The sequence below is a fragment of the Harmonia axyridis genome, chromosome 1 (genome assembly GCF_914767665.1).
Source record: "Harmonia axyridis chromosome 1, icHarAxyr1.1, whole genome shotgun sequence".
Lineage (NCBI taxonomy): Eukaryota > Metazoa > Arthropoda > Insecta > Coleoptera > Coccinellidae > Harmonia > Harmonia axyridis.
Window position 1 is genome coordinate 25,727,548 of NC_059501.1, and position 15,554 is coordinate 25,743,101.

General features: G+C 35.1%; 1 protein-coding gene across 1 annotated transcript in view; it reads right to left on the reverse strand.

The window, feature by feature from the left end:
* LOC123681898 overlaps positions 1-15,003 on the reverse strand; it is an 88,227-nt gene extending 73,224 nt beyond the window's left edge. The window contains exon 1 of the mRNA XM_045620288.1: positions 14,595-15,003. Within this exon, the coding sequence (XP_045476244.1) occupies positions 14,595-15,003 (409 nt within the window). The remainder of the gene's footprint in view (positions 1-14,594) is intronic.
* Between the last annotated feature and the right edge of the window lie 551 nt (positions 15,004-15,554).

The window sequence follows — 15,554 nt, forward strand, 5'->3', positions numbered from 1 at the left end:
TCTAGCTACAAGAGTTTCCTATTTTTCAAAATTTTCAACGTGGAACTCAGAGCGTTCGTGGTCAGACACTTTAGGATTTAATTTCCACCAACTGTTGAATCCTGTGATGAAATGGATGTTTTAGCGACAGTGTGCATCTATGGTATCAGAGAGCTTGCAACAAAAGCAAAACAATGATTTCTTTTCAGGGGGAAAAACCATCCATTTTCTTAAGAACTTTTCTCCACTAGAGAGCTGTCTCCAAAACCAATTAGTGTTCGACTGTCGAGTGTGACTTTTGGAATTTTCCCCAGGCTTATGTACAGCTTCAAATGGTCTCTCTAAGTGTTGGTATCTCACTTCCTAGTCTTATTATCTCGGTTCTGAAACTATCTGGCGATGGAATAGACCAATTTCCAACATCAACATTTATTGATAAATCCTTTGATTGATTGATGATTGGATTGGATCCAACTCTGGGTCAGAACATAGCAAAGGCGGATATTTCTTCTTCCCTGTCTTCTCCATGCCTCCTTCATTTCCTTCTCTAGTCCTCATTATTTTTATTCTTCTACTTTCTCTTTTTTGTACTTAATTGATTTCGTATTTAACTCTTTGGTCATAGCTTGTACTTGGACTTTCTATAGATTTCTTTGTCCAAAACGACGTTTTTTTGGGCAAATTTTGAAATTGAACCTGACAGACGCTGAATTTCTCGTTCTTTGACTTTTTGTTTATTTTTTCCCAACCACTGAGATAGTTTCGTTTCATTTTATCGTTAGATTGTTTGGCTAAGAAAATAATTATAATATTTTAGGCTTTATTTCCAAAATACAAAAAACCTGAGAACGAGAAATATAACAGAGCTTGTAACAGGTTATATTTGTATCTTTGGAACAAACAAGATCGATGTGTTGCAGAAAACACTTGGCTTAACAAATTAAGTAATATTTAAGACATTCTGTCAAAAAGGTCTAAAAGGCAGAACAAGCAAGTATGATAGAATAGAAGCTCTAGACCTAATAATTGAACAACAAATTGAAACTTCTATGTACAGGGTGTTTCAAGTTCGAGTGTCTATTAGGAGTTTCTGGAGGACTGAACCAATTTGTAATCTGGAAATTGGGTTTATGATATTGTTCGATATTCTCTACAGAGCTTAGATATTTTTGAAGCCTGAGCACTTCGAGTTATCTGTATAACGGTGCGAAATAAATTTCTCGACATTTTTTTTTTAGGTTCAGTTCTCCAGAAGCGCTTAATAGGCATTAGAACTTGAAAAACCCTGTATATATTGTCACAGAGTAACGAACTAATCAATAAATAAGATGGACTACAAAAACCATAAACGTCAGCACAATTCGAGTATATAAACGTTTATGGACTTTTACTTTTTGGAAGATTGAAAGATATAATCTTCCCCATAGACGTTAGGTCCATAGATGTTAAGTCAGGCGATCTAGTCGGCCATCTGTTAGAACTCCGATAATACTTCAGACAAATATCAAGTAACTATGCTATTATTTTGAAATGGTAAATTTCATCTCTATCGAAATATGTATATAGAAATTACGAGCGATTTCTCATGAAATATCTGTTTGCGAAAATTTCAATTTACGTCATTGAATTCTACGTAAAAAGTTATCACAAGAATGTTTCTACTGAACTGAAAAAAGTTATTGCAATATTTCGAAAATGATCATTTTCGAAAAATACCAATAACTATTTTAACGATGATAGTTATAGAGTTGCGGTTTTCGCCAATGAGTTTCTCATGAAAATTGGCTCTCGGACATCGACATCAGTTTTCCTCTATCTAGTATGATATACTACTTCTCATTCAAAAGTCTTCAATTTCGCCCATCCTGTGTAGAACAAAAGAAAAAAAAAATACTTTTTAGTTATGTGGCTCTTTTTATATCAACCTTGCTAATTCTTTCATGAATTGGTAAATTGTACAGACTGTAGGTTAATAATACTTTTTCATATGTATAGACGAAGGAATGCTGAAAAACAGTGGGACAAATCCCATAACAAAAAATTTGAATTTCATATGAAACTCGCCTTTTTTTTTCGACAAGGGGCGGCATTAAACTCAGATAAAACTTCCAGTCATCCGTACGCCTTTCCAAACGATGGTCTAGAAAGATTATGATGGAATGAAGTGGAACATGCAAGTCCGGTTCTTATCGTAATTAAAACTGATTAAATTCCCTCATATCTGAGCAGGAGCAGAGACACTCCTTGCTAGAATATCGCATAATAATGAAACAGTCGTAAATAACTTTTTTAATAGGCAGCCCCTCTGGTGACCAAGAACGACGACAGCCATGAGTTTGCGATATTGCGGGGTAAGTAAGTGAATTAGTGACCGTAAGGTGCGCCCATCCCTGGAGATGTCTTTGGGGGTGGCGTGGCAGGTATGCCAGGTCCCTTAGCGTGATGCAAAGTAAACTAGTCTTTTAATTTCAGCTACTGAGGTGGGGCTCAATAGCATTAAGACAGGTTCTCGTTTCGTCTAAGGGTGTGGAGTGTTCTCAAAACAACAGGATGAAAAATACACATACAGAACTTGTGTTGATTGATGACAACTTTTTAATTCATATACAGGGTGGCCATTTGAAAACGAAACAGACGAGATTACAGACGAAATAAAGTTTTTCGATAGAAATGCTCGGACAGGTCGATTTCTGTTTCGAGGGGGACAACTTAAGATGTAGGTTACGGACGCATAGCGCTTCAACCCTTGCTGCTACAACCCCCACCCCCAATTTTTGAATAGGGAAGATGGGGTGAGTGATACCTCATTTGAAAGGTATTTTTATACTGATTTCAGCACAGTAATTGTTTTTTCATTTTATGCATTAGTTCTCGAAATATTCATGCGTTAGTTAGTTAGGAAGGAAACCACAGTCATGGTTGTTTTGAGGCTCAAAATGTCGATTTTTCACAAAACACTACAAGTGCCATGAAAACACTACTTCATTTTCAAATACTTAGTTAAGAATATTTCGAGAACTAATGCATAAAATGAAAAAACAATTACTGTGCTGAAATCAGTATATTCAAATGAGGTATCACTCACCCCATCTTCCCTATTCAAAATTTGGGGGTGAGGGTTGTAGTAGCAAGGGTTGAAGCGCTATGCGTCCGTAACCTACATCTTAAGTTGTCCCTCTCGAAACAGAACTCGACCTGTCCGAGCATTTCTATCGAAAAACTTTATTTCGTCTGTAATCTCGTCTGTTTCGTTTTCAAATGGCCACCCTGTATAATTCTCCTCGAGTAGATCCAGTTCAGTGCCTATAATTTAGAAGGGTTTATTATTTCCAACAATTAAAATCAACCTACCCTGAGATTTCCATAGTTTTAGTTAGGATTGTGTGAAAAAAAATCGAATAAAATCCTAGCTCAAATATTAGTCCTACTCAAAATATATTTTGAATTAGATATTATCTAATATTATTCTTAAGATAAAATACATGCAACTTCCTAATAAAATAAAAGTCTCGTAATCTAGTTGGCAGACCTTGGATCTGTCAGGTGTTATTCTAGATTTGAATGTGTGGAATGTAGGAATTTTTTTTAATTCGCTGCAGCACTAATTGAAATTTATTGCTTTCGATGACAAATTTTCGAAATCTTTCGTAGGTCTGCCATGAACGAAATCACTTTAAAGAGGAACTATAACATATATTGATGAAGCTTACCCCGAACTAGATGAGAAATTATTTTAATTGAAGGGGGATATCTTGTGATTGCATTCTTAAGTTAAGTGAGACGGCAACATCCTCAAGAATTTTGAAAGGCAGTAGTGGTCGAGGGATAAAAATTCTATTGAATATACTTTTGTTTGGAATTCGTTTCTGGGTTTCCTTCAACATTCTGTAATATTTCACTCAATAAGTCCAGAGTCTTACCAGTAAAAACACATTATTTCCTCAAACATTAGATCTTATTCGTCAAAATTATAATATTTAAGAGTGATACATATATTATTCCAATGCTCCTCTAATTTTTAAATACTTTTTTATTGAAATATTTCTTGTTCTGGATCATTCTTTTGCAATATGCAGACAGCCAGCAATCACGAAACTCGATTTAATCCATATTCGAACAATAATGAATATAGCATCACTCAACCGTCAATATCCCGTGCCATTTATCAACTCTATATTTCAAAATTTTGACACCCAACTTTTGAAGCACTGGCGATGTCATCACTGCGCTAGGCCCAGGACTTATTGAGTGACGTAATATTCTCTAGAGAAGATCTTCTAGGGAAGTAGAAGTCTCAAGTCAGGAGAACTTGGAGCTCATTCTATAGTATCTTTCCTAGCAATCCAATTCTCGGGAGACTGGTCGTTTAGATTATCACGTAATATAGCCCAAGTAGCTAATTTTATTGACTATTTCCCTCGTCGTAATTTGCACCAATCAGAAACGCGCAATTTTGAATTACAAATGGTTTCTAGGTGGAAAAACTGTTTGGCAGGACCTGTCAGCAGTTTATTCGCGTTTACCCGCGGCAAAACTTGACAGTTGTTGTACCCAAAAATTACAATACCTTTGAAAACAAACGTAATTATAATCTCCAAGGACACCAGAAAACGACGCTCAACAATTTTTTCTGATTTTATTGTCAAGTGCTAGTTAGTCAGCTTATATCGTGAAAAATGAGTCGCTTTGGAAGCGATTCTTTGTCTAATATTGATCTGGCGATTGAGAAAAGTATACCGTATAATACCCTCAGAACTCATACTTCAATATGGAAACAGTTCATGATATTCTGCAAAGCAAAGAACTATGAGCTTATGGAAAACACAACTTTAGAACAAAACTAAACCTAATTCTGAAAGATTGGGCGTGGAATATGAAGGAGGAAAACGGTGAAAATTACAAAGAACTAGTTGTGAAGACAATGTGGAACACCGTTGCAAAAAAAATGCAAGAAATGTATTTTGTGAAGTGGAAAATAATTTTTGACCCATTTAAAGACATTATCTTTAAGTCTAGTAGGGAAGCTCGTAATGCGAAAAGAAGGAATTTGCAAACGTGTGCAAATAAAAGGAAGTGCAGCTCTGCTTCATTGAAATTGGATGAGTATTATGCAATGGTTTCATTATGGGATGAAAACACTCCAGCAGGACTCCAACGGAAATTTTACCATATCGCTTCAGTGGAACTTGCCTGGAGAGGTGGAGAAGCAGTAAACTGCAAAGTTCATTATTTTAAAGAGGAAGTGGATAATTCTGGGATGAAAACAGGTAGAATACACATTTTTTTAAATAACTGATTTTCAAAAATCCAACTTTTTAGGAAGAGAAGAATATAATCCTCTCTTCAATAAAACGGCACAGGGTGGAGAAAAAAAATGGCCGAAAGTAAATGGCTGGTCCCTAACACGAAGAACCCAACCTTTTGTCCAGTCCGCCTATTTAAAATTCTGATGGTTAAACGTTCATCTAGAATAACAACTGATAGATTATTCTTAACGATTAACCCATCATGGAACAAAGAACTTTCAAGTGGATGGTACAAGAACACTCCAGTGGGAAAAAATGAACTTTCGAAATGGACTAAAGAAGGCAGGATTGAATACAAAAGGAATAAAAATAACAAACAACACTATGCGGTCGACAGCAGTCAGTAACTTAGCTAAAGCAGGGGTAGGTGAACAACAATTAATTAAAATTACTGGCCACAGTTCAGCCAACTCAATTAAACCTTATCTGCAAATGGATAATGAGCACTACTCCAACATCATAAACACCCTTAGGAAGTGACGCCTCAGAACCTCCAGCTAAAAAGCAGAAAACAGAAGATCCTGCAGTCACTCCTCCCGCTTCTTACTCAACAGATTACATTAATGATGTACCTACACCCCACATCTTCAATGAATCAACAAAAGTTTCAAACAATACCCCTACCGTGTACCAAAATTGCAATTTATATTTTAATTGTACCATAAATAATTAAATTTGTAGTATTTTGGATGAAATGAAATTGAGTATCTGTTTTTCAGTTTTCAAATTAATACATATACATAGGTAATGCATGCAGAATAATCTGTTACTCAGGAAATAGTCTTGTCAAATATCATTCGGGCATCTAATTTTTCCTGTGAAAAAAATCGAAAAAACACATTGCAAAGTAATATTTTTGACAAAAAGCATTCGTGCAGGTGCAAAAATCCTCGTCTTCGACTCGGATTTTTGTTGCCACCAGCACTCATGCTTCTTGTCAAAATATTACTTAGCAACGTGTTTTTTCGATTCTTTTCGGAAAAATTAGATGCCCTTATGATATTACTTACGACTATTTCCCTCGTCGTAATTTGCACCAATCAGAAACGCGCAATTTTGAATTACAAATGGTTTCTAGGTGGAAAAACTGTTTGGCAGGACCTGTCAGCAGTTTATTCGCGTTTACCCGCGGCAAAACTTGACAGTTGTTGTCACCAAAAATTATAATACCTTTGAAAACAAACGTAATTATAATCTCCAAGGACACCAGAAAACGACGCTCAACAATTTTTTCTGATTTTATTGTCAAGTGCTAGTTAGTCAGCTTATATCGTGAAAATGAGTCGCTTTGGAAGCGATTCTTTGTCTAATATTGATCTGGCGATTGAGAAAAGTATACCGTATAATACCTTCAGAACTCATATTTCAATATGGAAACAGTTCATGACATTCTGCAAAGCAAATAACTATGAGCTTATGGAAAACACAACTTTAGAACAACTAAACCTAATTCTGAAAGATTGGGCGTGGAATATGAAGAAGGAAAACTGTGAAAATTACAAAGAACTAGTTGTGAAGACAATACATAGGTAATGCATGCAGAATAATCTGTTACTCAGGAAATAGTCTTGTCAAATACCATTCGGGCATCTAATTTTTCCTGTGAAAAAAATCGAAAAAACACATTGCAAAGTAATATTTTTTGACAAAAAGCATTCGTGCAGGTGCAAAAATCCTCGTCTTCGACTCGGATTTTTGTTGCCACCAGCACTCATGCTTCTTGTCAAAATATTACTTAGCAACGTGTTTTTTCGATTCTTTTCGGAAAAATTAGATGCCCTTATGATATTACTTACGACTATTTCCCTCGTCGTAATTTGCACCAATCAGAAACGAGCAATTTTGAATTACAAATGGTTTCTAGGTGGAAAAACTGTTTGGCAGGACCTGTCAGCAGTTTATTCGCGTTTACCCGCGGCAAAACTTGACAGTTGTTGTCACCAAAAATTACAATACATTTGAAAACAAACGTAATTATTATTTCCAAGGACACCAGAATTAAACCTTATCTGCAAATGGATAATGAGCACTACTCCAACATCATAAACACCCTTAGAAGTGACGCCTCAGAACCTCCAGCTAAAAAGCAGAAAACAGAAGATCCTGCAGTCACTCCTCCCGCTTCTCACTCAACAGATTACATTAATTATGTACCTACACCCCACATCTTCAATGAATCAACAAAAGTTTCAAACAATACCCCTACCGTGTACCAAAATTGCAATTTATATTTTAATTGTACCATAAATAATTAAATTTGTAGTATTTCGGATGAAATAAAATTGAGTATCTGTTTTTCAGTTTTCAAATTAATACCTATACATGCAGAATAATCTGTTACTCAGGAAATAGTCTTGTCAAATACCATTCGGGCATCTAATTTTTCCTGTGAAAAAAATCGAAAAAACACATTGCAAAGTAATATTTTTTGACAAAAAGCATTCGTGCAGGTGCAAAAATCCTCGTCTTCGACTCGGATTTTTGTTGCCACCAGCACTCATGCTTCTTGTCAAAATATTACTTAGCAACGTGTTTTTTCGATTCTTTTCGGAAAAATTAGATGCCCTTATGATATTACTTACGAAATGATCATACTCATGATTATTATTTCAGTTCATTAAATCTTAATTATTTTCATTTCAGAAATTGAAGAATGAAATTTGATATCTCTTCAAATGTTAGGAAGATTTTTTCATCACTATATAGGTAAAGAATTGTTCGTACACCCAAAATATTTTTGCTAAGAGAGGTTCTGAGGAAAACACTAATTTAGGTTAATTTTTGCCAAGGACTATAACAAATGATTTTATTAAATAGTCATCCTTAGAATGGGTCTCAAGATTATTCAATTTTAGTATATGAGTGAGTGAATTAATGATTTTGTTCTGTAATATTCTGTATGTAAATATTCAAAGTATTCAATGAAATAAAAATTTCATGTATTGAGTTCTATACCTACACCTTTAACCGCTCCGTAGCCAAGATTCTGCACAGGTAAGTTCTGTGTTACATATAATAATACTCATCAAACTTCAGAAGAACCCTCAGATCAATTTCTGAGGCGTGAGATCTAGAGAACTTACTTGCTCACTCCCATTCACAAAAATTAATTGAAAATTATAGGTAATAACTTCTTCTTCGTGAACCCCTCTCCATCAATGTAGGTTGGATATCACCATGGTAAATTGCGTTCTATTTAAGGTAGCTCGCATAAGCTCCTGAGTAAAAGATCCTGTGTAGGAGCATCCTAAAATTTGAATAATTTGCGGCGATACCACATGATAAGAAATCTATCTGATATCAAGGAAACGAAGTGACTTTTCTGGAAACCTTTGATTCATAGATATTAGAAGTCTTAAGATCATACTTTTTGTATGACGGAATTTAGATCAATTAATGTTTTCGTGGACTGCCTCAGTATTATAATTCTTCATTTTTTTTATGCTTCTAAGACTAACATAGTTGAAGAAATCATAGGTATCACTCATGGGATAAAAAAATTGGTTTCCGATTTAAAAATTTCCATTGCATTGCAGACCATCCTAGAGTTTTTTGTCTATGCTTTATTCGGAGCAATCGTCTTTCGATTTTGATAAATTTGGTAAGGGTTTTCTGAATCGGTCGTAGAATGGACCCAGACGAAATTCGCCTTTTCCAGATAAAGGCTATGAAGTCAGAAAGTGCAAAGGTGAAATTAATGTAATATACAATCTTGTATTCTGATTTTAAAATGACGAGAATGTGGATAATCAGATCGACCAATAGGAGATTCCATGAGAAATTTATCCTTTCGAATGTCTGGTTCGTTTCACTCTTAGGCAGAATACGAGCCATTTCAATATTTCGCGTTCTACTAATACGATTTTAATGAAATTTGGTTTTGGTTAATAGATATATGGAAACATAAACATTTCTCAAGAATTTAAGCTTCAATTTACGGTATACTTTACGCATGCGTAAATCAGAACTTAATAGTATATTATTCAACGAGCGGTAATGTAGGTCATAACTCACGCAGATGTAATTCATCAAGTGAGTTATGACCATTACCGCAAGTTGAATACTATACTTTATCTACGACTATATCAATAAATACTAAGAAAAAATACAAACTTAGAATATAGACAGAAGGAACGGAAAATAAACATATGTGCTCGATCCCGAGTACAAAAAGATGGAAACTTAGCGTCACCAATCACAATCGAACTAGCTTCGGCTAGCTCGAATCCAGAACAGAGTACAGGCATAGAACTATATTGAAAAACCTTAATAGTTGCCTATAAAAATGCATTAAAATATACCAAAAAACATTCCCTGTAAACGATGACTTAATGACCTTACTGCTACACCAATCTTGAAAATTTTTTCAAACTCCTGTATATTTTTTTCGTGCAAGTAATTTAGTAATGTAACATTAGCTGTTTTTCTTTTGGAAATGTATGCCTATATTACAGGGTGTTTCCTAAACATGCGGCAAAAATTCAGGGGGTTGTTCCTTGGACTATTTTAAGCATGTTTTGTCCTTGGATGATTTTTGAAAAACCTCTTTGTTTCGAAGATACAGGGCGAACAACATTTTTTATATTTTTAAAATTAATAATAGTTTAAATAAAAATGCGTACCGCACTGTGTTTACTAAGTAGGTACAATTTATTTTTGAATTTGTTTAACAACATTCCAATTACTAAAAACGGCCAGTTTTTTGACTAAAAATTGATAAGTGCAGATGGTAAAGGAATACAGATTAAACACGGTTTTCATTTGAATTAATAAGAAATGATCCTGGTGTTTTTGAAAGGGTTCGGCAGTCAATGAGGAGAAGATTGGATGCTTGTATGCTGGCTAGAGGTGGTCATTTTCAACAGTTTTTGTAGGTTGAGTTGAATTTTCATGTAATTTTTCATAATAAAATGTTATTATCTGAAATTTTGTTTCCCCTATATCTTCGAAACAAATAGGTTTTTCAAAAATCATCAAAGGACAAAATATTCTTAGAATAGTCCAAGGAACAACCCCCTGAATTTTTGCCGCATGTTTAGGAAACACCCTGTATATTTCATCTTCACTATCTGAATTAATCGTTTTCAGCAAAACATTCACAATAATTAGATATCAACTTAATTTGAAAACCTCAAAATTATTAAAGTGACATTCCCTCGGACATTCCTCCCCTCAATAACAATAATGGCCCTTTCGGCCAATCGAATAGAAGCAGAGAAGTATAGAAGCACAGATCCATATTTTCCGATTTATTATAGTGAGTTATAGCAGTGAGTTATTATAACTCACGCTGTTTGTTAATAGGTACTATTAATTGCTCAAAAGCAGTTGAATAATGAATATATAATTCAATAGGAGTAAATAAAAGATAATACTAGTACTGACTTTGTAGGAGAGGAGAACGATAAAGCATAGTGCCACAACCATTGTGACTTAGAGCTTTTATTTGGGTTTGAAATATTCACACACCATACAGAAATAGATAAATAATCGCCTTAATATTACAGAGCACATAATGTTTCAATTGCCTTATATTATGATATTATCAAAATTATATCTTTGATATTTAATCAGCAACCAGAACATTAAAATTAACAATCGAAGAATGATTCTGTCCCTATGAAAAATCGTGTCTAAACTACGCCCTATACTTATCCACCTACAAATATCGTTCGAAATTAAGGTGGACATTTGATAAATAAGATTTAATTAGGTAAATGTAATCCTAGTGCATTAAGGGATATAAGAATGCTACGTGGCAAATGTGAGTCCCATATTAAAATGCGTTTCAAATTAGAATTAATTGCTCACAGTGGAATGAGAGCGGCTATTAATTATGTGAAGTGAAGACAAAACGGTTTGCTAATTGTTCCACGTTTTGTGAAATGGTTTCGTTATTTTTGAAGTCTTTCCGTTCGGAATGGTTTTTAAACGCTTATTACAATAAGGTATAGGTATATTTATTATGTATCTACCTTATGACAGTCTATACTTTAGGTATATAGACTGCCGAATGACAATAATGTATGCTAAAATAAAAAACACATAAAAATTCTTGTAAGAGATAGTAATTTTTATTACAAGGGCATGAAGTTGATGTATATGCATCGAGGGAGATGAATTACAAAGCTGAGAGCTTCTGGTCTAAGATTTGGAGAATATCAGCCATAAAAGCAAAGTTTTTTCGCTAGAGATTATTCGACCGAATGAGACTAATGTACTATATAACTAGGGAGGGGATGTAAGATGTGGTTTAGTTGAGAAGCTTTGTCATTTCAACTGTGATGTTTAGAGAACATGAAAAAATCTCCCAACTAAACAAGCATCACCTCCCTATTCAAGAAATATTGGGAGTTGTTGCCAACCTCAGATGACAATGTTATCATAGGAACTCTTTCTCCGTTATACCGAACTTGAAAATTTTTTTGAAAATTTTCAAAACTTTTAGGTTCTTGAGTTTGGGCGGTTCAACTGTCTGTCAACATCACCTTTTGACGGTAAGTTCAATGTTACATTATTTCGTGACTAATGAACCGATTTTAAAAATTTTAACTGGGTTTTGTACAGAACATAAATAACTTTCAAACTAACCAAGACTCGCCATATCTTCCATATTAAAAAAATATTGGGGGTTGATGCCACCTTCATGGGGATATGTTTTTTTTGGAACAAACTCATGGAAATTTCCACCCCTCAAAACAGAAGATGATATAATCTTTTTAAAATCATCGAAAATACCTCGTTTCTGAGTTTGGAGGTTGGGTCAAATTTTCGTTGGGAAATAAGAAAACGAGGACTGCTCTTAATATGGGGTTGTCCATATTAAGTGTGATCTTTTTTTAGCATTTTTTAACCCCCCCCCTCCCCCATTAGTGATACGTAGTGAGGTTTAAGACCACCCCCCTCCCCCTTCTCAACATCACGTGTATTTTTAGTACCTACAACGAATCTTAAAATTTTCTGAATATTATCTTAATTTAAATACAGGTATAAACTATAATCTTATTTTATTCTGAAATTAAGGACTATAATAAAAATGTCTACACCTGGTTGCAAGTTTTTTTTGATTGCCATAACAATAATAATAAACGAAGAGTGTCATCAAAGGAAAAACATGTATTGTACTAGTACATGAATATATTTAATGTATATTGTCCTCGGACCACGGATTAGTAAGACATTCTTCAACACTAACAACTGGATAAGCATCTTGCAGGTCAGTTGTTGGCACTGTGCTTTGCACTACACGCCGCGCCGTGCCGCTTAATATTTGTTTAAAAATCGCGCGTTTGACGAAAAAATAAATACACGTGATATCTTACTACACCCCCCCCCCTCCCCCTTGTGTTATTTTCGTGATTTTTATCAAACCCCTTCCCCCCTCCTTTCAAGCCTCACGTGATTAATGGACAACCCCTATGGGGATTCATCTTCAGTGAGTCGAACTCACGAGAAGGAGAATGCTCTTTTGAGAGCATTCTTGGTTTAAAATTCGAAAAATGAGTTGAAATATATATTGGGTAGAAATATTGAACCTTAGAGTAGAGTAGAGTAGATAGAGGGGGCACATGTCATTTTCAGTAAGCAAATTTGGTCCCCAACATGAACTATCAAATTTGACATGAAGCGCGCGGAAATGAATACATATCAATGATGCGATATTTCTCTCAATTCGCGAGTTTCTCCACGAACTTATGTCCCACAGTGAATCAACGTTTCATATGAACTCAAAATATATTGAGATGAATACCTAAATATATCATTAATTCAGAAAACAAACTTCAAGCGCGCCAAACGACGTGAAACAACGGATGACACTAGGAGAGCAATAGTTGCCAAACCTCGGATTTCAGAACGTAGATACAGAAAATAATAAATATTCTGCATACATAAATTCTTCAATTAGGAAAAATATCGGGTTCCAAATATTGAAATTTGCATTCTAATCGGGAATCACTCAAATAAATATATTTAATTCAGAATGATATACCTTCATAATGATATAGTAAAATTATGGATTTGAAAATAATATTACCATCCGACAACGTAATCTAACCTTGTTGGAGACATGTAAAAATTTCGTATATTCCCTCTATCTATTATTAAACTTTTTGCTTTTTGCATTCGGCAACGAAGAATCTGTATCAGAGTACATCCAATTATCCGCATTATCCCTCCAACTGAACTTAAAAAAGCCGCCATATCGATACCGGAAACCGCGAACACGGCCCTGAGGGGGAAATATCCGGACCGCATCTTCCTCTTGATCAGAGGCTGACGCGTAGCGGCGTCAATAAAGGTTTTATTAAGTACACACGCTAATTATTCGATCGAATATCGAGGCCGATCACGTTCACACGTACACACGATTTCAGCGCTTATTCAATTTGTCTGTCTGTCCATCCGACGTAACGCAGGGGCCAGAATCACTTTTCTCGCTTATTTATAGGCCGCCGAATCGATGTTGAGGTGAATCGGAAAGCATATAAACAAAAAATCCATGACATTTATGGCCGGGTCTAATTCAGTCATCGTTTTCATCGAATTCTGATGGCGAACGTGTAAAAATTCGTGCGACATCCTACCACACGGAGAGTTCGAATATCTACGGAGAATTTTGATTGATGAGGGGTGCGGAAGAGTGGAGGGTTTTCAGGGTTGGATTGAAGAAATTTTTAGATTTTAGGTAACGCAGCATAAACACAAAATAAACAATGAATGGTTATGGGAGGTAAATCCAACCATTGTGCATATGAGAATCCCAAGACACTTATACCTACTTAGGCGTTTTCACACAAGATTCAAATTGAATATGTTGAAAAAAGTACCATAATTTGCCATAACTTGAGTTTATTGGCGGAATGTAGTTCTTTCGGAAACACACTCACCAGCAAAAAATCTCTTCTTCTTCAGCCCTCTTTCATCCAGTATCGGACAGTTTTTTCCATGCTTCTCTGTCTTTTGCGGTTCTCATCCATTGCTTGCCGGCTATATCGACTATCTATCTTTTTCTCGGTCTTCCTATGCTTCTTTTTGTCTCGCGAGATGTCCAAAGAGTCAATTTGTGTAACCATCTCTCCACACTCTGCCTTGAAACATGTGCCACCCACTGCCACTTAAGTTTCGCTATTCTACTCATGATGTCAGTTACCCTGGTCTTTTTTCGTATTTCGGTGTTCGGAATTCTGTCCCTCAAGCTTATACCCAGCATAATCTTTTCCATGGCCCTTTGAGTTACTCCCAGTTGTTCTGCCACTTTTTTCGTTATTGCCATAGTTTCTAGACCATAAGTTGCCACTGGTAATATACAGCTGTCGTAGGCTTTGCGTTTTAAGAGTAGAGGAACATTTTTGTCCTTAAAGATGAAACTCAGTTTGCCGAAGGCTGCCCATGCTAAGCGCATTCTTCTCCCATTTTCCAATATTTGATTTTCTTTTCCATTTTTGATCATATGCCCCAAATATACATATTGTTCCACCTTCTCTATGCTTATGTTGTCTATAGTGACATCTTCCTGACTATGGCTCATTATCTTCGTTCTGTCAAGATTCATCTTTAGTCCTATTTCCTTTGACTTTTCATTCAGGTCTTGCAGCAAAAAATCATCTCCAACAAATGGAGTATAGGGAACTACAGCTTCCTGAAGAACGTCTTGTATGTACCCTAGATCATTTAGAGCTCCGTTTTCAATAACCAATAATTCGATAACAGAACACATAACAGAAGCCACTTTTGTTTTGATATCAAAGAATTTATCTTCAATTCGGCGTAAAAACAATTGAAATCGTTAAAATATTAGGAAAGTTCTTGGACAACCAACTTCAGTAAAATTTTAGATGGTTAAGTTTTTTGCCGGTTAGTGTAGTAGACGTGTTCCTAGCTACATAAGAGGAGAACATTTCAAAATGTGTCGTCTATTGGATTCTTCCTTTAGGTCTTACGTGTAGATTGTTTGGATATTCTACCTGAGGATTAGATATTTCGTGTAGAATGTTTGACATTCTATTTGAGGAAGGAAGAATTTATAGGAATTGCCTGCCTTACTTTCACATATACTTATTTGATAAGATATTAATTTTCAATTTTTCTGAGGCAATTTCATTTATGATTTCTTAATTGTTTTAAACTGTTGAATTGATTTAAATGACAGTTCGATTCATTTTTAATGAGCTTCTGATTCGTTATCATTGACAATACGATTTGTAATAAATGAGCTTTTATGGTTCTTAATGACATTTTGGTTAGTTTTAATGAGCTTTAGATTTTTCT